Genomic DNA, 26,153 nt, shown 5'->3' on the forward strand with positions numbered 1-26,153 from the left:
CTTTTATTGCCTAAAGATAAAATACCCTACTTATTAGTTGCATTATGTTTGGAGTTGCTCCATTTTGATTAATGCTATGTACAGTATAATCTTACTACTGTAATGCATATTCACAGGTATGGAATAGATCCAAGACCCTGCAAAGAAAATGTTATGGTTGTAGAACTTTTATATAAATGACAGCAAAACCCATGAATATTTGTTAAAGGTTGTTCCTTGAATGTCATTTATATTTTCTGATGCAATATTCTTTACTATTTGAGTTGTGTTTTACTGTTATGGTTTGGTAGTAACTTGAATCAAATTTTTTTTCAGAAAATTTGTAGTCATCCTTGGAAAGTGAGAATTAATAGAGAGTTTTGTATTGAGATCTTTTCTATAAGTTGGGTACACAGAGTCCGAATATTGGCCAGTTCAGACCAACATTGGTATCATGAATACAGCTGTCCTTCCAACAGAAACCAGTCTAAGGGTCCCTACAAACAGAACAATAATTACAGATAGAGTCAGTATATTACTTTTTTGATATTTTTACATTCTTGCTTGGCTATAATCTAGCAGAAGCACCTAAATATCATTCATTACAACTAGAAAAAATAATTTTAGGTAGTTCTGGATGCTGCACCTACTTTTTTTTTAAACAGAGATACCAGTCATGATTTAATTTTAGGAGTAGCAGGCATAACAGATCTAAATCTATAGGAAATTGTACTCTTAATAAATAAAACTTAAGTCCTTAGTGTTGCACAGATTGGCCAGTTTAATAATAAAGTTTTCACCCTTTTTTTCACAGCACCATACTATATTGTCCAAAAAGTTTTTTGCCGCCAGGTCTGTACATCAGATGGACCTGATAGCAGGGAGTTTTATATACAATTCAGAGACTGCAGCCACAGGGATTGTTTTATAAAACTGTCAAACAGACTCCTGCCTGTGAAGTGGAAGCAGTCGAATGGCTACGCTGCCACCTGATTGCTTCCACAGCCCTCGGTACTGGTGCCCCCCCCTTGTGCACACTCCTGCCCAGGGGCAGACTGACCATTCAGAACACTCGGGCACTGCCCGAAGGCCCGTGGTCAGTAGGGGGCCCCATGAGATGCCTCTGGTACCTTTCATAGCCTTTTTTGGGTGTGGGTTGAGTGTGGGTGAGGACGCAGGGGCCCCATGATTCCCTTGCCTGGGGGCCCCATGAGTTATCAGTCCGCCCCTGCTCCTGCATGTATATAGGACCCACATGCCCATATGTGGGCCCGGGGAGTGCTATGGTGGGAGCCGGTGGGTGGAAGGGAGAGAAGAGAGCAGATTAACATCTGCTCTCCTCCCCTTCTTTCTGTGACCCAGAAGGCGACGTGTACATCATCACTTCTGGGTCACAGCTGTCACTCTCCCCAGCTAGAAATAGCCAGGGATACATGTGTTGCAATGTGATCTGCATTGCAATACATCTATTGGAGATGAGAGGAGACATGCAGGGTCTTTTAGACTCTGCATGTCTCAATAAAGAGAACCTGCCATCTAGAAATCATCACATAGGGGATGTTGTAAGCAAAAATTTTTTTTTATAATTGCAAAAAATAAAGTTACACCCAAGCACATAACTCCCCCCCCCCCCCCCCCCACAAAAAAATGTTGAGGCCACCCACCCCCACATATACGCATGTACAAACATAAACGCACATGTCGGGGCGCCTATGCATGAAAGCATTGATAACAATACACATTACATATCGCCAGAGTGAGAGAAATAATTCTAGCACAATACCTCCTGTGCAACACTAAACTGATGACCTATAGGAGCTTTTGAAGCATCGCCTACACAAAATATAGGGGACTGAAGTTTGTTGTCATTTCATAGGCACACATAAATTTAAGGTTTGGCATGTTGCATATCTATTCACTTGGCGTAACCTTTTTTATATTTTACCAAAAATGTGGGTAATTTATTATGTTTGCTTGCCCTAAAATTCACTTTAATGTGTTTTTTTTTTTTACTTAAAAATTTTAAACTACAGCTATTTTATTCTTTAGGATTTCTGCTTTCAGAAAATATATAACGTTTGGGGGGGTTTGTGTAATCTTCAGGCCTGAAATCATTTTTTAAACATGGATACAAAAAATGCAAAAATGGCTCTGCCAGCGAAAGAGCTAATAAAAAAACAAAACATAGTGTACCACACTTCATAGCTACAACCCCACATTCCTGTTTCTCTAATTATTTACAAAATGTTCAAAATATGAGATTTTTAAGATTTCACATTTTGACAATACATATGCTTTAAAGAGAACACTAAGGGAAGCAGAGGGGCTATTATATTTGCTGGGATTATTGTAAAGTGTTTAGTCTCTAACATTTAAGGAAAGTATGCTTTTAATTGGATCAGAATGAGACTTATTATATGGGCTTGCAAAGAAAAAGGAGAACAAATGTTTTGTTCTTGAATTGCATTGTAGTATTTTACAAAGTGAGTAGGCAGCATTTTATAGGAGAACTGGAGTACTATGATGAAAGGATGTTTGGTCCAGGGCTTTTTCATGGTTTTAATTGTGACAGGTCAGCTGAAAAAAAGGTTAAAAGTTGGCAAAGCTAAATGAGAATCAAACTAGAGATATACCAGGAGAAATTGCATGAAGGGTTTTTATGACATATATTCAGAATACATCTCTCTCATCTCTAGCAGTTATAAGCCACACATTAAGTATGGTAAGGTTACAATTATTTGCCCATATCATCAAATGTCAGTGTATGTTCAGAGAAAACAGTCGGTAGAAAAACTGTCATGTTTTGATCCTTAATTGCATTGTAGTATCTTACAAAGTGAGTAGGCAGCATGTTATAGGAGAACTAGAGTACTGTGATGAAAGGATGTCTGGTCCAGGGCTTTTTCATGCTTTTAATTGTGGCAAGGTAACTGAAAAAAGGTCAAAATTCAGTAAAGCCAAATAAGAATCAAACCAGAGCTATACTAGGAGATACTGCATATACTGTAGGTTTTTATGACATATTGTATGTCCAATATACATCTATTGTCTGTAGCAGTTATAAGCCAGGCATTAAAATGTTACTAAACCTACAACAGTAAAATCAGTCTGTATATGCAGTAAAGCATGCTTGTTATACTCACTGTGGAACCTAAGGGGTTAATCCTCTGTGTTGTGAAAAAATGCTGTTTGATCCTGACTTCTCTGATCCTCCCCTTCTTCAAGTGTCTCCATCTTATCTTCTCATAAGACATATCATGTGTAGTCACTCTGCACATTCTCAGTTTGGTGTGTATTGTAAGAGAGGTTTTTTTTTAAATTTTATTGGCACAGGGCAAATCAACACTGTCCAGACAGAGCTCGGGGGTTCTGCGTCCTCCTAGAGCAGAAATAAAACTCCTCCTACAAGCTTTAATATGTGCTCTGCTGGACACTGATAGAGGACACAAGACTTCTCTAACTGCTGATGAGAAAAGGTATTTAGGTATTTATATTTACTACAAAAAAATTCCACTTCCATGTATTGTGTACTGTGGGAGACCAGATAGAGTGAATACAGGGTCATGGGTTTAGTAACACTTGAAATATGGTAAGGTTAAATATTTGCCCAGTTCATGAAAGGTCAGTCATTTGTTTGAAGAAAACAGTAGATAGAAAAACTGTCATTCTTATGCTTTCCCTCCTGCACTGCAATAAAATGGGGAGAATTCTGCTTGAAAGGAATAATTGTTCAAACTCAATGGGTACAGTTAGTACCGTAGAGGTTGGGATCATGTAGCATTACACAGTATGGATACCCAAGTATTATTTGAAAGTACTCCTACCATTTATTTCCTGAAAGAAAATAGAGGTTGGTTTACTAAAGGCAAATAGGCTGTTCACTTTCCATGGGAATTTTCACTTTACAAGAAAAGTTGATTTTAGCTTAGTGAATGAGGTGAAGCTATGATGACTTACATCATCCAATCATGAGGGGAAACTCTGCTGACTTACAGCATCTAATTGTCATCCAATTATGTGCAACCAAAAATTTTCTTTAAAACCTGATTGGGTATTCTTGTTCACTAAGCTAGTAAAAAACTCTCATGCAAAGTGAAACATCTCTTTGCTAAGTGAATATCCTATTTGACTTTGATAAACCAAATACAGAAAACATCATAGGGTGGTTATAAGAGAGGAATGCTTCCCCTGGTGACCTCAGGCAGGGCTGAGGAGGAATTTAGCATGTTGAAAATCCCTTTACCAACCTGGGATGTGTATTGGAGTTCTTATTTGGTCTCAAATGTGCAGAAGGCCAAAAAGTGTGCAAAAAGGCCAAAAAGTGTGTTTTAGACTACTTCATTGAAGATAGACTGAAGGGGAAGCAGTGAGGGAATTTGCTTTACCTCTGTATGTTTGAAAGTTATCAAGAGTCCAACTGTTGTACATAGTGATGAGTTAGATTTCCTGGAATGAACTGACTTGGGGGTCTAACAGATGCTTTTTGGAGCTTAGCTAGGAGTTTGTGCTGGTACTTTCTATTTTTAGGAAAATGTGATAGGCAAAATGCAATGTGCCTTGGTGAGCCATATTACTATACCATCATTTAGTGAGTGTGGTGAACTCTGCAAAAGTCAGTTAAGGACTCTTGAGGTATTTTAATTGAGTTATTAGAAACCATATGAGGTGTGAGATTAGGTTCTTCAAGCTGGATGGATTCTAGGATTTTGAGATTATATCTCTTTACACTGTTATCACGCAGGTAGTAGACCCAGGCAGCTGGAGGGGTTGAGTATAATCAATAAACAGGAAGATAACTGTTGGGGATTCTTGTTACATGTCTAAGTAAGCTTACTGAAACCACTTCTTGATGTCTATCCAATCTGTTTTTATTACATTTTGCTGTGGTGAATCATGTTTTGCTGGTGATATTACTATTTTACAGCTTATTTTGAGTATTCTGTTATTATGGGAACAGAACAATAGATCTTCTGCAGTTCTACTCAAACTAATATATAGTATATACAACCCATAATAGTATGCTGTAGGCATATAATTCATCCCTGTGTTCTACTACTGGGAAAAGAAGTGATTCAATCATAAGAGTAAGGCAATGATACAGTGTACAGAATTCCCTCAGTTTCGTCATGCTTGGCAATGGTTACAGTGCATTTGAGTGTGTCTGACACTGTGAACCGTGCCAGAAAATCTTAGTTCATTGCAAAGTGAATTGGAAAGGTAATATTAATAACATTAAATGTTATGGTGTGTGTCTCAATAATATATGCAATATCGTTTTTCTTTAAATAAGGTTTTGAAATTCAGTGGAACAAAATTTAACACCATCCTAAAATGATGGTGCATGAGATATCATAACTTTGGGAAATCAGTATAAAAATACAGTAAGGACAAATGTTTCTGTTTTATGTTTTACTTCAAACTGAGTGTTCTCCACACGGCTCCTATATATGACTACTCTGTATCATCAACATAAGAACATTTCACATTGCAGAAGCTGTGCATTGAATTCAATATTGCTAATAATTCTCTATTCTGGTTATACTGTTTCAGCAAATGAATTAAATGCATTTTTTTCACTGTGGCACACTGTTATCTACAGTCATGGCCGAAATTGTTGGCACCCTTGATATTTCTCCAGGAAATCATGTATTTCTCACGAAACGTATTGCATTAACACATGTTTTGCTATACACATGTTTATTCCCTTTGTGTGTATTGGGACAAAACAAAAAAAGGGAGGAAAGAAAGCAAATTCGACATAATGTCACACAAACCTCCAAAAATGGGCTGGACAAAAGTATTGGCACCCTTTCACAACTGCGGATAAATAAGAATGTTACAAGCATGTGATGCTCCTGTAAACTCACCTGGGGCAAGTAACAGGTGTGGGCAATATAGAAATCACACCTGAAAGCAGATAAAAAGGAGAGACGTTCACTTAACCTTTGCATTGTGTGTCTGTCTGTGCCACACTAAGCATGGACAACAGAAAGAGGAGACGAGAACTGTCTGAGGACCTGAGAACCAAAATTGTGGCAAAATATCAACAATCTCAAGGTTACAAGTCCATCTCCAGAGAACTAGATTTGCCTTTGTCCACAGTGCGCAACATTATCAAGAAGTTTGCAACCCATGGCACTGTAGCTAATCTCCCTGGTCGTGGACGGATGAGGAAAATTGATGAAAGATTGCAACGCAGAATAGTCCGGATGGTGGATAAGCAGCCCCAAACATGTTCCAAAGACATTCAAGCTGTCCTGCAGGCTCAGGGAGCATCAGTGTCAGCGCGAACTATCCGTCGACATTTAAATGAAATGAAACGCTATGGCAGGAGACCCAGGAGGACCCCACTGCTGACACAGAGACATAAAAAAGCAAGACTACAGTTTGCCAAAATGTACTTGAGTAAGCCAAAAGCCTTCTGGGAAAACGTCTTGTGGACAGATGAGACCAAGATAGAGCTTTTCGGTAAAGCACATCATTCTACTGTTTACCGAAAACGGAATGAGGCCTACAAAGAACAAAACACAGTACCTACGGTAAAATATGGTGGAGGTTCAATGATGTTTTGGGGTTGTTTTGCTGCCTCTGGCACTGGGTGCCTTGACTGTGTGCAAGGCATCATGAAATCTGAGGATTACCAAAGGATTTTGGGTCGCACTGTAGGGCCCAGTGTCAGAAAGCTGGGTTTGCGTCCAAGATCCTGGGTCTTCCAGCAGGACAATGACCCCAAACATACGTCAAAAAGCACTCAGAAATGGATGGCAAAGAAGCGCTGGAGAGTTCTGAAGTGGCCAGCAATGAGCCCAGATCTAAATCCCATTGAACACCTGTGGAGAGATCTTAAAATTGCTGTTGGGAAAAGGTGTCCTTCCAATAAGAGAGACCTGGAGCTGTTTGCAAAGGAAGAGTGGTCCAAAATTCCGGGTGAGAGGTGTCAGAAGCTTATTGATGGTTATAGGAAGCGACTGATTTCAGTTATGTTTTCCAAAGGGTGTGCAACCAAATATTAAGTTAAGGGTGCCAATACTTTTGTCCAGCCCATTTTTGGGGTTTTGTGTGACATTATGTCATATTTGCTTTTCTGCCTCTGTTTTATATTTGTTCCAATACATACAAAGGGAATAAACATGTGTATAGCAAAACATGTGTTAATGCAATACCTTTTTTGTGTGAAATACTTGATTTTCAGGAAAAATATCAAGGGTGCCAACAATTTCGGCCATGACTGTATATTTGTAACACAGCCAAAAGTTTCATCTGCAGTTTAGGCATGACAAGTTTTACATCCAGCCTGGGCTAATATAAGTGTATGTGGCATACCTGTGGTGTCCCCACAGGTAATCAGTGTAGTATGCACTAATACCACAGTGACTGCTGCTGGCTTCCAGGTCCCAAGCTATATGCTACATTTATTTTAGCATGTAATCCTGGACATTCAGCTATAAAATCATGTTTTGTCTTTGACAGCCATGCTTGAGGTTGGGAAGAGGGGCATGCTCACTACTGGGGTCTGGCAGACCTATAAAGACACAGTGGACTTTTGGATTTAGTAATCCTAATTATGTATTGTGTAAGTTTGAGTTCTTTCTAAGCAGGTTACAATGTTGCTAGTTTTTTTTTATACCTTTATGCCACTAAATTATACCTACATTACTTGTGGTACTTTAACTGCTTCCCATCTACCCTCTGTACTTAAACAGCAAAGTGGGAGCAGTTCCAATGTGGGTTGATGCACCTGTATGTCATTCTGCATCCATGGCTTTTGCAGTCTCCTTGGGAGCATCTGTGCCCGCTGTGTTTGGTGGACACACTAATTGTTATAGCAGCCCTGGTACCATGTAATTGCAAGATGGTAATTTCCTAGCATTATTGTTTACTACTGTGTGATCTCTATGATTGATCACAGAGAATACATGGTACAAAGCCATTTACAGCAGCCATGTACCATTTGAAAGCTGGGACCAATCACTGTACTTCTAGGGTGACAGTAAGTAAAAAAAAAAAGTAAAAAAAATCTATATATTTATTTTCTTTTTAACTCACTACTGTCACCAGTCAGTGTCCCTAATCTCCGCTACCCACACAAAGCATCCTTGATCACCACCACCCCACTTATGGTGTCCGTGATCCCTGCCACACCAATTACAGAGTCAGTGTTCACCACCCCACTAGTTATGGTGTCTATGATCACCGCAGAATTGCCGCCTTAAGCCCTGGGTTCTCTGGTGGATTGGGAGAGTCCAGGGAAGATGACAGCATGTAAAAGCAATCCAGTGGCTATTTAGCAGTTCTGATCACTTTTACATTATTCAGTATTTCCTGCTGAAAGAAAAAGGTACCAGAAAAGTAGCACAATATATTTGTGCCTAAATTTATAAAGAGAGCATTTATTTGTAAAATTTTTAATAGAAAATAAGAAAAATATGTTTTTGTTTTTCTTCAAAATGCTTGGTCTTTTTAGTTTATATAGAAAAAGTAAAAAAAAACAAGTAGCAATTAAAGTAGTAGTAAAATGAAGAAAAAAAAAAGAAAAAAATATTTCCTTTGGCAAGCACATGATGATGTCACTCCCGAGCATGCACTCGAGCATCATGGCCTTGGCACAGAGCGCTGAAGGAATGACATGGGTATGCTTTTCCTTCAGAGCGAAGGCGCCGGTAATGTCACCAGCTGACACTCAGTAGAATATCTCCTAAACGGTACATGTTTAGAAGATATTCATTTTACCTACAGGTAAGCTTTATTATAAACTTACCTCTAAGCAAAACTAAAAAAATTAGTTTACTATTACTTTAAATATCACCAAGCTCTATCTGTCTCAAAAATTATAAAAATGTAATTTGGGTACAGTGTTGCATGACTGAGTAATTGTCATTCAAAGTATGACAGAGCTAAAAGCTGAAAAATGGCCAGGACTGGAAGGGGGTGAAAGTGTACATACTTAAGGTGGATAATTGTAAACCATACAACTTTCCATTTACTGTTATAAATATTGTTGAATCCTAAAACTGATGTACACATTTGCTCATGAACTGTATGAAATTTCTGCCTATCAAATGATTTGGAATTCTGTCCAGTCAATTTTTTTTTATTCTTATACCACTGTAAAGGAATTGATTTTTAATATACAGCCTTTGGGTAACACAAATGCCACTTAAAATATATTTATTCCTTTTCTAAACAATCCTTTGTTAACAAATTCAAATATTCTCTGCTACATACCTTATCTACAGTATATATGTAAAAACAGTTAAATCAGATTTTTTTTTGGTAAACACTTAACTCTTTCCCTTAAAGTGTTACTAAACCCACAACAGTAAAATTAGTCTGTATATGTAGTAAAGCATGCTTGTTATACTCACTGTGGAACCTAAGAGGTTAATCCTCTGCATTGTGTAAAAACGCTCTGATCCTAGCCTTCTTCCAGTGTCCCCCTCTTATCTCCTGATAAGACATATCTTTTGGAGTCACTCTGCACATGCTCAGTTTGGTGTGTATTGCTAGAGAGGTTTTTTTTCTATTGGAAAAGTGCATGTGATCATCGCTGTCCATACAGAGGTCAGGGGTTCTGCATCCTCCTAGAGCAGAATAAAAACTCCTCCAGCAAGCTTTAACATGTGCTCTGCTGGACACTGATAGAAGTCAAAAAGACTGCTCTAACTGCTGAGGAGAAAAGGAATTTAGCAGTTTATATTTACTAAAATAATTGCATTTCCATGTTCTGTGTACTGTGGGAGACCAGATATAGTGAATGAAGGGTCCTGGGTTTAGTAACACTTTAAGATGATCACAAAGCTTACAGGTAATGCATTCCCACTTACATTTACAACCAGTACCAGTAATCTCAAAAATAATCCAACATTATCTTTTATCTATGGAGGTCAGATCCTCGGGTAAACTAATATTGCAGTGTCAGAATATGTTTGCTTACCAGACAATTTGGCCTCAGTAGCTAAGGTGGTATAATGTTGAATCATTTTGAGAATATCAGTATCGATGTTGAACATATATTCGAAAGCATTTTCAAGTGTTTTGCAGTCCTTTAAGTTGAGTGATTACAAAAAAGTTTTTTTTTTAATGTGTATGTACTGTATACCCTAAAAATGTACTGTACTTCCGCTATTTGCTGCCTTTTGGTCTGCTAAATATACCACTGAAAGTGTTGTGTTATATCTGTTCAATAAGCGCATTTAAAATCCTAGAGCTGTTGTGTGTCTTGTGTACACATCTTGTGTTTTTTCAAAACATCTAATTAGCCCTTCTAGCTGTTATCTAGGGACTACAGAATGATGCATCTCTATGTTGTGGAGAATAGGATAGCAGGTAGGTTTACCCTCATGCTGGCAGGGTCAATTTGGCATTTTTTTGCATACATGTTAAAATATAAATTTTAGGCGTAAACCCAAGCATTATAAATTTTGCAAATGCAAAGACCCCATAAAATAACATGGTGACAGCTTTCGTTTTTTATGTTACATAATATTAGCTCAATTATTTATCAAACACATACTGCATTTTCAGCTAAAAATACATTCAAATTTATTGTAGTGCACACAAACATAATACACTGTAATTCTTTTTTTTAGGACAATATAAAAGGTGACATTGTGTTGAACAAACAGATACTAAACATGTCAAGCTTTAAAAATGCATGTGCCAGTGTCATGGCCACAAACTACAGTACCCAAAATTGTCCATAGTTGACACTAAAAACCTTTACAGGTCATCAATGTACAGTTAATTCTGAATGATGGCTCTAGAATTATTGCACTTACTCTTACTATGGGTAGTGAAATCATTGTTTTGTTATGCAGGCACACTAGACATATGCATATATGTTTGTGTGTATGTGGGGGCCCAGGACTTTAAAAGAATGTCTGGGTTTTTTATTAATTATATTAAACTGCCATTTTTAAAATGTTTCTACACTTACCTTTGTTGATATTGCACAGTTGGGCAAAACCTCCAATGTGATAACATAATAGAAAAAAATAAGTCCTTTTTAAGGAGACATCAGAGGTCTTCTAGGCCCTTAATGTCACATTTGCATCCCATTGAAGCTAATCCAGCACAGATGATTCTTGATTAGCTTCTTCCTGGGCCACAGCAGCTGGAAAATGAGTGCAGTGATGATCAGTAATGGATATTCAATGAATATCCCCTGTTCCCCCCCACTGACACCTGCCATGGGTATTCCAGGTACCCAGGAGGGATAACTGAGGCCAAGATACATGGCAGGGAGGTCAGCGGAGGGATTCCATTGTGTGTGAAAATGATTGGTTAGCTTTACAGCCACCTGAATCATTTCCACTAGAAAGCCAACAGTCAACTGAAGAGATGTAAACAGACTACTTGGTTGCTATAGCAGCTAGGAGTCAGTTTACAGAGCTGTACTGCCAGGGACATATATCTTACATCCATGGCAGTAAAAGGATTGAAGGAGATTTATAGTCACAACATGCAATTTCATTTTAAAACATCTGAATTGTAACATCAATGCAAACAATAGTTATTTTTGACAATCCATTAATCTTTACTCAAAACGTTTCAAAACACTTGAAAATACTTTCTGTCTGCTGACCATCTATTTACACAACTTCCTGGATCTCCTGCAAATTACCATTATATAGAGTGAAATCCCAGTATTTATATGCGAATGTTTTCAAATATTGCTGGAATATAAATGTTTTTATGGTACATATTAATAAAATTAATTAAAATGTTTTACACCATGGTGTGTCTCCTGTATGTTTGATTTACATGCAACAACTTGGGGAGGATTTCTGTGATGACTGGATAAGATCTCTCTGCCTGGTCTCTGTGTCTGTTCCCTAATACCATAGGTGCAGTTGTCTGCTCAGTGTATGGGGGGTCAATGAGATCTGGTAAGCTACCTCTGTGTATACAGTGGTAGTGTGCAGCACTAAAGATCTTTTTAAGTTTGGCACTACACAGCACTTATGAGGAACTCCTTGTGGACTTTGGATGCTTTGTCTATCACACTGTTTTACCTTTGTAATATGTGCACTTACCTTGATTAGAGTTTCGTATTTTCTTCACTGGAACATGTACTATAACTACAATATACATATTGCAATTATATTCAGTTTATTGATACTTTTGTAGCACTACCCCCTCAGGAGTTGCTGATGAATTTGTGCCCCCCCCCCCCATAGTCCTGCACAGCCAATCAGTTAGCATTTTCCACACAAGCTTTCATCCATAGACAGAAATCAGTCCTTCAGAGTTAGTTTTGTTATTTTATTGGGGGGATTAAACTTGGATGGGGTAAGAGGTGTATAGGATGCCCAAGGGAACTGAAATCTGAGGACAACTTCCTGAACTATTCATAGCTTCTCTTTTCTGTTACTGTCTTTGTTGGAGTACTAGCCAGCAGCTCCAGTTGTACTAACCCAGACCCTAGATGAACTCCTCTTCACCCATCACTTTCTTCCTGAGTAGGGGATATGGCTCCTGTTCCTTTAAGTAAGGCATACAGTCACAAGCAGAGGGCTAATATGGTTTCCCACCAGCGTGCTCATTCCCCTTTCCACCCAGGGGGTGCAGGTGTACTCACTCAGATCCTCTCCTGTACCACTTGCGGAATGGCTGCTGCTACCAGGCCTATTAGCTGGGCTGCTCCTTCCCAGCCATTCAGGGGGCCAGTGAGTCCTGAGTTTTCTCCCTTTTCCGCTCCAGACTCGCAGACAGGCCCTATCCCACTAGGCCTCCTTGCGGCCTTCCACCGCAACCTCACATCTTCCTCTCTCTTCCACCTGACTCTCCTGCTAATAAGCAGGCTCCAACACATTTTAAGGGAGCCCATACCCTTGCCAAGCCTGTTGGGAATCAGCTGAGGTCCCACAAAAGTGCAGCCAACCATTCCTCAGATCCACTCACTGCCTCCAAGGCCCTCCTCCAAAAGCCTCAGAGCTGGGGGAAATTCCAGAGGGGCTGGCCTGCAGAATCTATCAGTCCTGACCAGAATTTGACCCCTCTGACTATCTCACCTGAGCTGCTAATCAGTTCCTCACTAGTCATCAGGGTCTAGCTCCCCCTAGCTAAACTAAGAGTGCGCTACACTTTTATGTGGCAAAGCTTGTAGAAAGGGTTTTTATTTGTATTTTGCACTAAGATCATGTTTTTTACATGGTTACCCAGATCATTTTTCAGCATTCAGTCTTTGCATTATTGAATGTTAAAATACTATGCAAGCAGATTTCTGTGTAACTGTGTAACTGTAATCAACAACCAGAGCACATACAGTGGTGAAAATATTTATTTGATCCCCTGCAGATTTTGTAAGTTTGTCCATTTACAAAAAAATTAAGGGTCTATATATTTAATCATAGGTGTATTTTAAAATATAGAGACAGACTATCAACCAAAAATCACCACAGAAACCATAATACACTTGTTATAAATTGAGTTGCAGTTCAGTGAGTAAAATAAGTATTTGATCCCCTACCAATCAACAATAATTCTGGCTCCCATAGACTGGCTATGTGCTTATGTTGTACACAGATTAGTCCTATCCATTTAAGAAGGTGCTCCTAATGACAACTCATTTGTGTATAAAATACACCTATCCACAGAATCTTTCTTCCATTCAAACCTCACCACCATGTGCAAATGACCAAAGAGCTGTCAAAGGACATCAGGGACAAGATTGTAGGCCTGCACAAAGCTGGAATGGGCTACAAGACTATCAGCAAGAAGCTTGGTGAGAAGGAGACAACTGTTGGAGCAATTATTCGCAAATGGAAGAAATACAAAATAACCATCAATTGCCCCTGGTCTGCAGCTCCATGCAAGAGTTTGCCTCATGGGGTAAGGATGATCATGAGAAAAGTGAGGGATCAGATCAGAACTAAACAGGAGGAGTTTATGAATGGTCTCAAGGCAGTTGGGACCACAGTCACCAAACAAACCATCGGTAACACAATAAGCTGGCATGAATTGAAATCCTGCAGTATCCGCAAGGGCCCACAAACAAAATGCTGACTATAACCCTAAGAACACCATCCCTACAGTCAAGCAGAGAGGTGGAAACACTATGCTTTGGGACTGTTTCTCTGCTAAAGGTACAGGCCGACTTTGCAGCATTGAGGGGCCAATGGAAGGGGCCATGTATTGTAAGATCTTGGGTGAGTTCCCTCAGCCAGAACACTGAATATGGGTTGTGGATGGGTCTTCCATCGTGATATTGACTAAATACATACTGCCAAGGCAACAAAGGAGTGGCTCAAGAAGAAGCACATTAAGGTCATGGAGTGGCCTAGCCAGTCTCCAGACCTTAATCCTATAGAAAATTTATGGAGGCAGCTGAAACTTTGAGTTGCCAAGCCAAAGTCAAGAAACCTTAAGGATTTAGAGAAGACCTGTAAAGAAGAGTGTACAAAATCCCTCCTGAGATGTGTGCAATCGTGGTAACCAACTACAAGAAAAGTCTTACCTCTGTCCTTTCCAACAAGGGTTTCTCCACTAAGTACTAATTCATGTTTTGCTTGGGGATCAAATACTTATTTTACTCGCTGAACTGCAACTCAATTTATAACATTTATATCATGTGTTTTTTTTCTCGATTTTTGGTTGATATTCTGTCTCTATCATTTAAAATATACCTATGATAAAAATGATAGACCCTTCATTTCTTTGTAAGTGGGTAAACTTACAAAATCTGCAGGGGATCAAATAATTATTTTCCCCCACTGTATTCCTTCTTACTTCATTCCTTTGGTTTCCTTTCAATATCTAAGGACTACATATCCCATGGTAGGTTGCTGCTTGCAAACAGTGATTCCTGTACTGACTTTACCTCCTGAAAACTCTCCTCTCAGCAACCAGAAGGCAGACTCTGTGAAATGTGTGAAAAACACAGTGCAAATTTACAGGGCATTGTGAATATGCATGAATTCAAAGCAGTAAATGTGTGGGATTCTTCCAAAAGTATGTTTTCAAACTGCAAGACTATTCAAATTATTATAGATACAATTTAAGTAGTTTAGATTAGAAAAAACTGGTCAGGGCTGACACCGCTCAATCCACAAAAATGTTGTGAGTCGTCAGCCTACAACTAGACTGGCAGATCAACAGGTACATTTCTGTATTTGCGTGGTCTTTAAAGGGATAAAACATGGGGGAAGAGAGCACGTATTACAGATATGTATTATTTTCAGCATAAGTAAATGTAGATACATAACATACGTAAGTAGATTGTTTCTCTGTGCATAAATTGTTATGCTGTCATAAATACATAGACTTTATAATATTGTGGGAAATAATTAAAATATCTGCACGAGTATTATTTACATTAAGGCCTTATTCAAAGGGCCAATTTGTTCATGGTGCAGCAAGTATTTTGAGAAAAACTGTGTCCAAGAGCCCGAATGTTTGTGGTTGGGGACAACTGAGTCCCTAGAATCAGTGTACAATTGTCCAGAAGTTATCCCTTGTCCCTTGCCACAGGTAGTCTCTCCCTGTGTAATGTTACCTGCACTTTTTATTTTTGAGATTCAATATCTTTTGAATATGATTTGGTTAACATTAATAAGAGTTCCTTGACCAAGATTTATTGGTGAATAGTACGGAGGTCTAAACTAACACACAGCAATCTATTTATTTAACAACCATAAGAAAAAAGGAAAACAAACCCTAACGTTTAAACAAAGGAATTATAGAAAATAGAATATAATACTCATACCCTGAATCCACAAACAGCAAGACAGACAATATATAAGTCAAGCATGTATACATGTAAGTGCCAAAGAGAGGTCCTGATATTTAACAGTGGTGTAGCATGGGGGCCCCCAGGATTGTTGGATCTTCTCTCCCTGTCTTCTCCCAGAACCTAACCTGATATAGACCTATCTCTCTTAGACTTGCATGGGGCCATCCTGATTGGTGGAACTATCTAATCCATCGACTATATTTGACACATCTCATCAAGGAGTGGACAATTTCCCCATCCCCTATATTTTGCACAACTCAGCCCCTTACCAGCACCTCTCATTTTGGTGGTAAAATTGAGTATGCCAGTTCATGACCTTTGTTTGGAGGTAACATTAGTTTTGTAAGATCATAGCCTAGGAAAATTATGCATTCCTGGACAGATCCCATTGCATATCTAAAGAGAGGGTACTTTGAAGTGGACATAGTAAAATCAAAATAGATTTAAATGGCCTGGTCCAGATAAATACTTTGGCCCCGTAAAGTCTGAGATAAGGGAGTTAATTTAATGGTTGTCCCTTTCTGCATACAGTGTAATAAAGCATTCCCTGGGGCACGCACATGTTCTGCACATTGAAACATTCCTACACTACAAAGTTAGCTAGTAAATCAATTCCTAAAACCTGAACACTTGTTCCCATGTATATGTATAGTTCACCTATATTAAGCGTCTCCACGCCTGGTCTGGAAGGGAAGTAAATCCTCTGGAGTGCAAGTGGTGAAACCAATCTCTGATATTTCTAACCTTGTAACTTGCTTAAAATATAGTTATAAAAATATCTATTTACAGTGTCAAATGGAGATTATACATAAACCGCTCATAAGGCAACAGTGATTCCCTGACAGCCGCTGCTACTGTCAGTCTGTTGTTCCATTGAATAGGCTTCCCATCTGTGGCTGTCCATATACACATGGACTGAGCATTTACTTTGCAACATACTTGAAGCACCGTGGCCAACTTGACCAGGTGAACAGGGCCTAAGAAGTTCCAATCTCTACTTTTTCAACTGTATCAGTAAGGATACTAATGCTTTCTCATTTACAAACATAGAATGAATGTGAAATTAAATTTTACTTAATATAAGGGATACATCTGTCATGAAAATTATTTATATTCAGCAAGAAAGAATGAAGCAAAGCACACAGTAACAACAATTTTTCATCCCTCAGTATCTTGCCTCTTTTTACATTACCTGGTACAAGAGTGTGTCTAACATGCTGATGCTGAATACTCTGCCAGCAGCAAAAGGAAGGCGAAACATAAATGCCAGATTAGACCCCCGCTCACGTTCTTTCTGAAACAAAAATTAGGACACAAGGAAAGAAAAGGAAAACACAGTATGGTACAGTACTTCTGGTAGATGTGCATGAATTATAGGCATGTCAGAATGTTGTACAGTATATTGTATATTTTCATATCTTTTGTTCAACAAACTACAAAACATCCAATAGGCAGTTTTTCAAGTTGGTTGTGATTAGAAGAGATTGAGCTTAATGTTTCTATTTTCATGAATTCCTATTAGCAAAATTTCATATTTCACTGATGAACATTAATTTGCCCATGATATTGAGTAGAATATGTTGCTAACTGATAAGCTAAATGTTTTTTTTCTTCTTTCAAAATAATTGTCTAATCTGTATTTATGTATGTACCTATCAAGAGCTCTAGCAGCAAGGTTCCCCAGTAGGATTTCCTGGCTTAGCCCTTGCAGATCAGTCATTATAAAGATGAGCTAGGATGTTGTACTTACTGTATGGAAAAACAAAATTAGGAGTTTGTATTATCTCAGAGCTTTCTCCATTTCAACTAAATGCATTGACGTCAGTAAGAAGGAAAGTGAATGTGGTTTTAATAGTTTCTAAGGGTGCAGTAGGCTTTTATTAAATCCTAAAGGTTATATAAACACTTTTTAAACAATGCTGGGACCAGGTCCTTGGACACCAGAGGCAAAGATGCCAAAGTACACCCTAACCTCCAGCTCTTTAACCACCTAAGTGCCAGCCATTTTTTAGTTTTCAGTGCTGTGATAGTTTGACTGACAATTTTTCCATCAGTCAATGCTACACCCAAATTACTTTTATATGATGTTTTGAGATAGACAGAGCCTTCTTTTGATTATACTTTTTATATTTTTATTAAAAAAAATAAAGTTTCCCTTACTTTCTGCTAAAATAAAAAATGTTAGAAAGCTCCCAAAATTACATTTTTTTGGAAAGCAGACACCCCACAGTGATCTCATCTTTTGCCACAATTGTTTGGAAATGAAGAAACACACTGGTACTAAGGGAGGTAAACATGAAGTTTAAGAATGGTGCACTAGATACATTGTTGTACAAGTATTACACAGATGAAAGAGGAAGTGAAGGGGTTAATGTACTGGTCACATACAGTGACAGGATGGAGGTGATGTTGTTATTATTCAGATGGATAGGATAAGGGAGGTGAGGAGGGAGCAGTCTTTTTGCTGAATATGGGTATGTCTCTTTTCTGGAAGGGACTGTCTTTGCTGGATGGGGATGTCTCTTTGCTGGGTGAGGGTGTCTGTTTGCTGGATATGGGAATATCTCTTTGCTATATATGGAGATGTCTCTTTGCTGTAAGGGACTGTCTTTGCTGGATGAGGATGTCTCTTTGCTTGATGGGGCTGTTGCTTTGCTAGATATTGGGATGTAACTTTGCTGGATATGGGGGCTCTCTCTTTGCTGGCTATGGGGGCTGTCTCTTTGCTGGATGGGACTGTCTATTTGCTGGATATGGGGCTGTCCCTTTGATGGATATGGGAATGTATCTTTGCTGAATGGGGATAACTCTCTTTTCCAGATGTGGATATCTTTTTGCTGGATTTGGATTTCTCTTTGCTTGATTGGGCTGTCTCTTTGCTGGATTGGGCTGTCTCTTTGCTGAATATGGGGGATGTCTCTTTGTTGAATATGGGGGATGTCTCTTGCTGGGTATGGGGGATGTCTCCTAGCTGAATGTGGGGAAGTCCCTATGCTGGAAATGAGAGAATGTATCTTTGCTGGATATAGGGGATGTCTCTTTGCTGGATGGAGGATGTTTTTTGCTGGATATGGGGCTGTCTCTTACTGAATATGGGGATGTCTCTTGCTGGATATGGGATGTCTCTTGCTGGATATGGGGGATGTCTCTTTTCTGGATATGGGGGATGTCTCTTTTCTGGATATGGGGATGTCTCTTGCTGGATATGGGGCTGTCTCCTGCTGGATACTGGGGATGTCTGCATATACCAAAAATATTAAAGTTATCTGGAAGTACCTCTGAGCTTAGTTTGGTAAGCGCTGGATATTTCTAATGTTTAGTACATTTTACTGCATTGCTTTTTATTAACAAATTTCATACAAATTGCTTGTATACCCCTCAAAGTTTACTTGACTCCCTGTTCTCTAAAGGGGCAGTGCTCGGAGGTGTGTAGGGGTGGAGACAAGGGGCGGTTCTAAGGGATGGTTCTAGGGGGCAGTTCTAGGGGCTGTTCAGGGGCTGTTCAGCGGTGGAGATAAGCGTGACCTAGTGGAGGGAGGGAGTTACTGCACCTTTTTTTACTGAGAAAAAAATCCCTGCATACAAGCCATAAAAAAGCAAAAGGAAGAAGAGAATGAAGTATAAAAAGCTATTTAGTTATCACTAGGTGTTAATAAAGGGCTTAAAAGTAATTTTTTTTAAAAAGGAGTTTTTTTATTTATACATAAGTGGAATTTATAAATGAAAACTACAGTAGTTGCTTTCATTCATAAAATAATGTAGAGCTGGACCCGAGCTGTCCAAATACAACTCAGTCCTGCACATTACACATAGAAAGAATGTGGATCTCCCTGTGTAATCATCAGAATTCTGTGACATCCAGGTACTGTGCCCCGTTTATCAGCAGCTCCTGACACAGAGCAGGGTGCCACTTTTTACACAGGGACCGTCACAATTGTCTAGTGTAACCTGCAGTATTGGGGTATCAGTTTGATAGCTCAGTCCTGCACAGTGCTAGAGACAGATGGGTGATGCAGACAGGAGAGGCTCCTACCCCAACTGTGCTCACCCTGTGTACCTCTTTTGTCTCAGTCTGACCCTGCTTTAAACTCTCCTAGTAAAGAAAAAAGAAAACATTATGCTTGAGTAGATTAGCAGTAGTTGCCAGCACCAAGAGTTTAGATACAAAAAACTCAAAAACTAATAAAATAATAAAGTGCAGCACTAATAAATTATATAACATACATAGTGAAAATGGCACAATTCATGATGAACGTGCATAAATGACAAATTCTATATGTAAATTATTTGTGTAAATAAAAAAAGAAACAACAAAACAAATCCAGTGTGAAAAGTCATTCAACCTCTACAAATAGTGCATAAACAGAAAAGTGCAAAATAAATATTTTAAAAGGAAAATGAATTCACGGTGATGACATCATCACGCACGAGGAGCTGGATTGGTTGACGGCTTTTGCCCGGACCACAGCAACCCACAGGAATACCACAACTGAGACTCTGTTATGCTTACTACACCGGTCAGCTGCATTTTAAATGTGAGTGTTATTTTTTATCTCTTAATAAATAGTGCCATACGGTTGTACATTATAGAACTGATTTTTGCATCTTGTTTCTGAGAAATCTGTGAGGCACGGTACCGTATCCTTCTGTTGGAGGATGCTAGTTATTGGATGAAAATATTCAGCTATTTCAAGCTTGGTTAGACCTTTTTGTTTTCACAGGGGTCATTATATTCTCGTAAAGAGCTGCATGTTCTAAATTGCGTGTGATTTTCCCCACTGGAGTCTTTTGGTACATGAACTCTATGCAAACACACGGTGGAGTTTCATCTATTAGATTATCCACCCCCCACCCGCCCAATGTACATAAATGGCCAGGTGGGAGCTTTCCCGTTCTGAGTGAATTCCTCAGAATGGGTGCCTGCGTGCGTCTCTGAAGCTGCGCAGCAGCGCGATTCTGTGATGGCTGTCAGTCTGTGACAGCTTATCCCTGTGTAGCTGATGATTTTATTGTTCAGCTGTACATAGATCACACAGACTGCAACCATCCCACACAGTATACCAAGCACCATCTGTCCCTGTCCACAGTGCACATCAACATTTGTCACATCTGCCACAGTGTACAGTGCACAAAAATATCTGTCACAATGTACCAGTGCACAAACACATCTGTCTGTGTACCAGTGCCCAAACACATCTGTCACAGTGTGCCAGTGCACAAACACATTTGTCACAGTGTCCCAGCACACAAACACATCTGTCACAGTGTCCCAGTGCACAAAAACATCTGTCACAGTGTACCAGAGCACAAAAATAACTCTGTGTACCAGTGGACAAAAACATCTCTCATCCCTTCAACATCTGCAATAGTGTCTCATTGCAATTTTAACATCTGTCCGTGCCCCTAGTGGACCATCAACATCTGTCACAGTGTACAAGTGCACAAAAACATCTGTCAGTTTACCAGTGTCACATTAACATCTGTCACAGTGTACCAGTGTTGGTGTGATCAGACACGTCTAGGGCAGAGTAGACATCTGGGGTCTGTTAGACCCCAAATCTCTTCATAAAGAGTACCTGTTACAGCAATGTTTACAGCAATAAAAGTGCTAAAAAAATTAAAGAAACAGGAATGAGCACATGCGACAGCTCCTAAGATGGCGGTGTAGTCTGGGAGCTCCATCCCCCTCCAGTCGATTCTGCTCCACCTCAGCCGTTAGGCCCCATGTACACGGGTCACTTCTGAATGATGGAAACTGACGGCTGGAAAAAGTAGGTTAAAAACCGTCTGTTTAGCCGTGTTTGCATAACGCGTTTATGCGCGTTTATGTGCGTTTATGTGTGTTTGCGTTTAGAAGTGTTTTTAAATATAAGCACAGGAGAACCTCCCAAATGCCCAGAATGCACTGAAAAGTGGTAAATTATTAACTATTTCAGACTGTTTCAGAGAGTAGAAGCAGAGATAGAAGTATGTGTTGAGATAATTAGGTGTGAGTTGCTCATTAACATTTCTTTTGTTTCCAAGGGTGGGATAAGTGTCTCCTGGAATGAGTTATTAAAGTTACCTGGCAAGGGGTCTTCATGAGGAATTTGAGGTGTGAATGGGCATTAACATATCTTTTGTTTCCAAAGGTGGGAGAGGTATGAGGTGTGAATTGGTCATTACAATGTGTGCCAAGCTTGGTAGGAACATCCTGTATTAAGTGTTTTGTCCATCTGAGTACCTTGAAAATGATTTGCATGCATTTTTTTCATGATGAAAAAAGGCTCTGGACAGCATTGGGAGCTGAAAGAGTTAACAAAAAATTTCAGATACAAACACAAGTGTTTTGCATTTGAAACGCTGATAAAATAGAATGCTGAACGCAAGTTTTCTGCATTCAGAAGAAGACTGTAAACTCAAATGCCTGTAAATTACTGTAAAAGAAGATGTGTACATGGATATATAGGAAAACATTAGGGTGAGTTCAGGGGCTGCTGAAAAAAACGCTGAACAGCTCCTAAACGTGAGTTTATCAGTTGCAGTGTACATGAGCCCTAAGCCTGCTCTGTCCCGTTTTCCACCTACACCTGGGCATCGAGGATTCAGTGGGGATTACCCACATGCCCAGAGGTTCAGCCAGGAGGGACTCATCTTACCAGCTTGACTCCTGTACAGTGGGTCCTGGACTTTCCAAGATGGTGCCTGCAACTCAGCAAGGAAAAGGCATGGAAGGAGAGGATTCTATTGCTGATATGGATGTGGTTACCCAGAAGGCCTGCTCAATGCTGGGCTTGTTAGTGAGTATGCATTCTACTCCAATACCCTCACCAGCCTTTACAGAGTAATTATTATAAAGAACATTTGGCACACTGCTACTGACGACTATGGAAGATATTACCGCTTCCCCTATACAGCCTGATTCAGGCCCTGCACAGCTTTCTGTTAACAATACTGATTTGAATTTCCCGTATAGCCACTTTTTCTGAAATGCTGTCATGCAGCCTAGCCCAAACTCTGCAACATCTATGCTCAGATGGCCTTTCTAGGAACATTGTAGTCAAGCCTCATTTCTACAGGCTGAAGGAAGAAATCATGAGAGCATCCAGAAATGCAGAGAACTTTCAAGGTCATCCTGTACAGGTTTTTGCAGACCTTTACCCACTACAATCTAGAAAAGGCACTCCTTAAAGCCATTATTGCATGCTTTGTCTGCAGTTTCTCTATCAAAATAAGTCATATGGGTTCTCCTCATTTGCTGTATACTTCTACAACTGGGATACATCTCTCAAGATCCTCACCCGTCGTCTTCTCGTAGAGGCTCCGGAACCTCCAAATGTCCCTCATAACCATTTACTCATATCTGGTAAAAGCAACAACCGAAGAGGTCCTGTGAATCTTTCCCTCCTTGATTCTATGTATCATTATCACCTGCTTCTACTCACTGGAACTGTTCAGATAGAAATTTTTTTTGTTGTTTTGACCTTCTGTTTTTTTCCCGGACAGTTTGAAATTCTTTGACTTGATAACCCTTTTTTTTCGGACAGTGTCCCTCTTCTACTTAATCCCCCCCCCCCCATTTTTTCTCTCTGTGAAGTAGTTCAGAGATCTTCCACATTTTGTATATTTTCTCTCTCCCCTGGAGACCCTAGCTTTTGGGCTTTCTCCCCTTTTGGGACCCCCCTTATAGATCGGGATCTCCCCGGGAGGTGCTGTAAACCATAAAGTGATACGGTTAGTTCATGATTTTGTCTGGGAACTTGTTAAAATGGTGTTTTGTAGGCCAAAGCAGAATCTATGCTCCCCCACCTGCCGCAGCAACATGGAGTTTTCATCTTGTGGTGACAGGTGTCACCTCTATGATGGCCATTATTTTGTTCAGATGCTTTCAAAGAGATAGGCTGGTCCACTCCTACTGGTTGGGGATATTTGTTGATATGGTTTGGGTGATTTTTTTCTTCTGTTTCTTCTCTTTTCCTGCTTTATCTTTTCCCTCTCTTTTTTCTGAATTTCTTCTTTTTCAGTCATCGAGAGGCAGTCATCAGCAAGCCACATCCAGCTTATGGGCAATTTCTCCTCTCATTCATGGTCCACACTGACTCAACTATATGCATTTGAGGTAGGTATTTGTTGTTTTGCATAGCTTTCCTCCTCTCCTTTCCATGAGTACAAAAGATCTGGTTGTTTCTCCTCTCCGAATTGTCTCTCATAATACTCAGGGACTAAACTACCATGTGAAACGGTGTAAAGTTTTTTAGCACTATCATTCACAAAAGATTGACGTTCTCCCACTTCAAGAAACTCACTTTCCTAAAAGTTATAGTCCTTTTATCCACCAAAAATTCCAAAATTTTTACTTAGCTAATGCTGACGATAAAACTAGGGGGAGTAGCTACTGTATATTCTTCACCTTTACTCCGTCATGGATAATCAGAGACCCTGAGGGCAGAAATCTTCTCTTATGAATTAACACTTGCGCTTAGATTTTAAACAACAAAACTAAATAAATAAAAACAGCTTGCACAAATAAAGGCATTTTTATGATGTAAATGAATAAAATGCAGCGCTAGTTATATAATGATCTTATGTCACTTTATTTGCAGTGACATAAGATATATTCTCTTGTCAGGGTCCCTGGATGGGAATCTGTATACATTAATTTCCTATTATGCTCCAAATTGGGATCAGATACATTTTTTGACTTCCATGCTACAAAATTTATTTTTCTGTGTGAGGGAAGAGTTGTGTCGGGGGAAGATTCTAATTTACCTTAGATCAATGCCATAAGAGCGTGTATGGGAAATCTCACGGCCCACTAAACAAAGCCTTAATTTTGCAAAACTCTTACTTCAACAGGCTGGTGGACATTTGGCGGGAGCTTAATCCAATGGACAGAAACTTCACGCACTTTTCATCCCCTCATCAGGCCTTTGCCAGAATATATCACTTCTTCATCTCAACCTTGGACATTCCAATGTCCAAATCCCTTATTTGGGATACAGTATGTTCAGATCATTCCATGGTCCTTTTGATCATACAACACCCCTGTGGCCCTAGGGGACCTTTCCATTGGTGCCTCAATGAATTTCTACGTAGTGACACCGTTCAATGTACCATTCTGGAGAAAGAGTTGAAATAATTTATTCTTACAAATGACACTGGTGAGGTCTACCCTGTGGTACTATGGGCTGTACATAAAATGGTAATTAGAGGTAAACTCCTCCAACTAGCCTCTCAGCGAAAACAAGAGCATCAGGCTGACTTGGCTAAATTGGGAAAAGACTTTCATCTTCTGAGTAAGGGTCACAAAAACAATCCTACACCTGAGTTCCAGGCTAAGCTGGATTCAGCATGCTTGACATTGAGTTTAACTTTGACTACAGAAGTGGAAAAAAATGTACGATGGACTGAAGAGCACTTCTGCTGTCAAAAAGATGGGATTGGTTCCATGCTGGTGACCCGTTTGTCTCCCAAGTATCATTCCTTCTCCTTCCCCAGAATTTGCCCTCTCTCAGGCTCCATCACTCAAAACCTGCAACAAATTATGGAAACTTTCCACAACTTCTACTCTCAGCTATACGTATACAGCAGAGGATCCAATTCTTCAATCACACTTAGATGATTTCTCGCTAGGGATTCCTCTTTCCAAAATTGCTGAGCGGCATCACTCCAGACTTGAACACCCTATTTCTGAACTGGAGGTCTTGGATGTCATCAAACACCTAAAGAAGGGCTCCACCCTAGGGCCTGATGGATTCTCGCATTGTTATTACAAAATTTTTGCGACAACACTCTTCCCCCTATATGACGCATTTCTTTAACTCTCTCTGGAATGGTGACCCCCTGGATGCAGGTTCTAATCTATCATACATTTAGGTTATTCCTAAACTGGGTAAGGACCATAGTGAAGTTAGCAATTATAGACCAATCTCCCTCATAAATAATGACTTACAAATTTTGACCAAAATTCTTGCGAAAAGGTTGTCGTCCTTCATAGAATTGTATGTGCATAAAAACCAGGTGGTGTTTATCCTGGGCAAATGGGATGGATCAGATTTGGAGAGCAATTGATGTTATATCTATTTTGCAATCGCAATGGGATGGTGGAGCTCCTCAGGAAGGCTTCTTGTTATCTTTTGATCTCCAGAACGTTTTTGATACAGTGGCATGGCCATATTTATTTTTGGTCCCTGACAAATGGGGCTTTGTCCTCCATTTCCAGGGAATTTTACATGCCCTTTATTCCAATCCATCTGCCCAAGAAAGATTACAGGGTCACTATTCAGATTCCATCCAAATACCCAAGGGGACTGAACAAGGTTGTCCCTTCTCATCATTACTATTTGCAATAGTGATAGAAACCCTGGCCATAGTGATCAGAAATCATCCAGATATTCATGGAGTCCGTTGTGGGCTTCAAACTCATAAATGAGCCTTGTTTGTGGATGATCTTCTTTTTGTG

General features: G+C 39.5%; 1 protein-coding gene across 2 annotated transcripts in view; it reads right to left on the reverse strand.

Moving 5' to 3' along the window:
* Positions 1 to 26,153, reverse strand: part of LOC149457498 (potassium channel subfamily T member 2) — a 1,188,731-nt gene that overhangs the window by 102,071 nt on the left and 1,060,507 nt on the right. For both annotated transcript variants that reach the window (XM_089683639.1, XM_089683638.1), the window contains exon 23: positions 16,905 to 17,006. In XM_089683639.1, the coding sequence (XP_089539765.1) occupies positions 16,905 to 17,006 (102 nt within the window). The remainder of the gene's footprint in view (positions 1 to 16,904; positions 17,007 to 26,153) is intronic.

Source organism: Staurois parvus, unplaced genomic scaffold, assembly GCF_062004578.1.
Source record: "Staurois parvus isolate SC_StPar_1 unplaced genomic scaffold, SC_StPar_1.0 ptg000318l, whole genome shotgun sequence".
NCBI lineage: Eukaryota > Metazoa > Chordata > Amphibia > Anura > Ranidae > Staurois > Staurois parvus.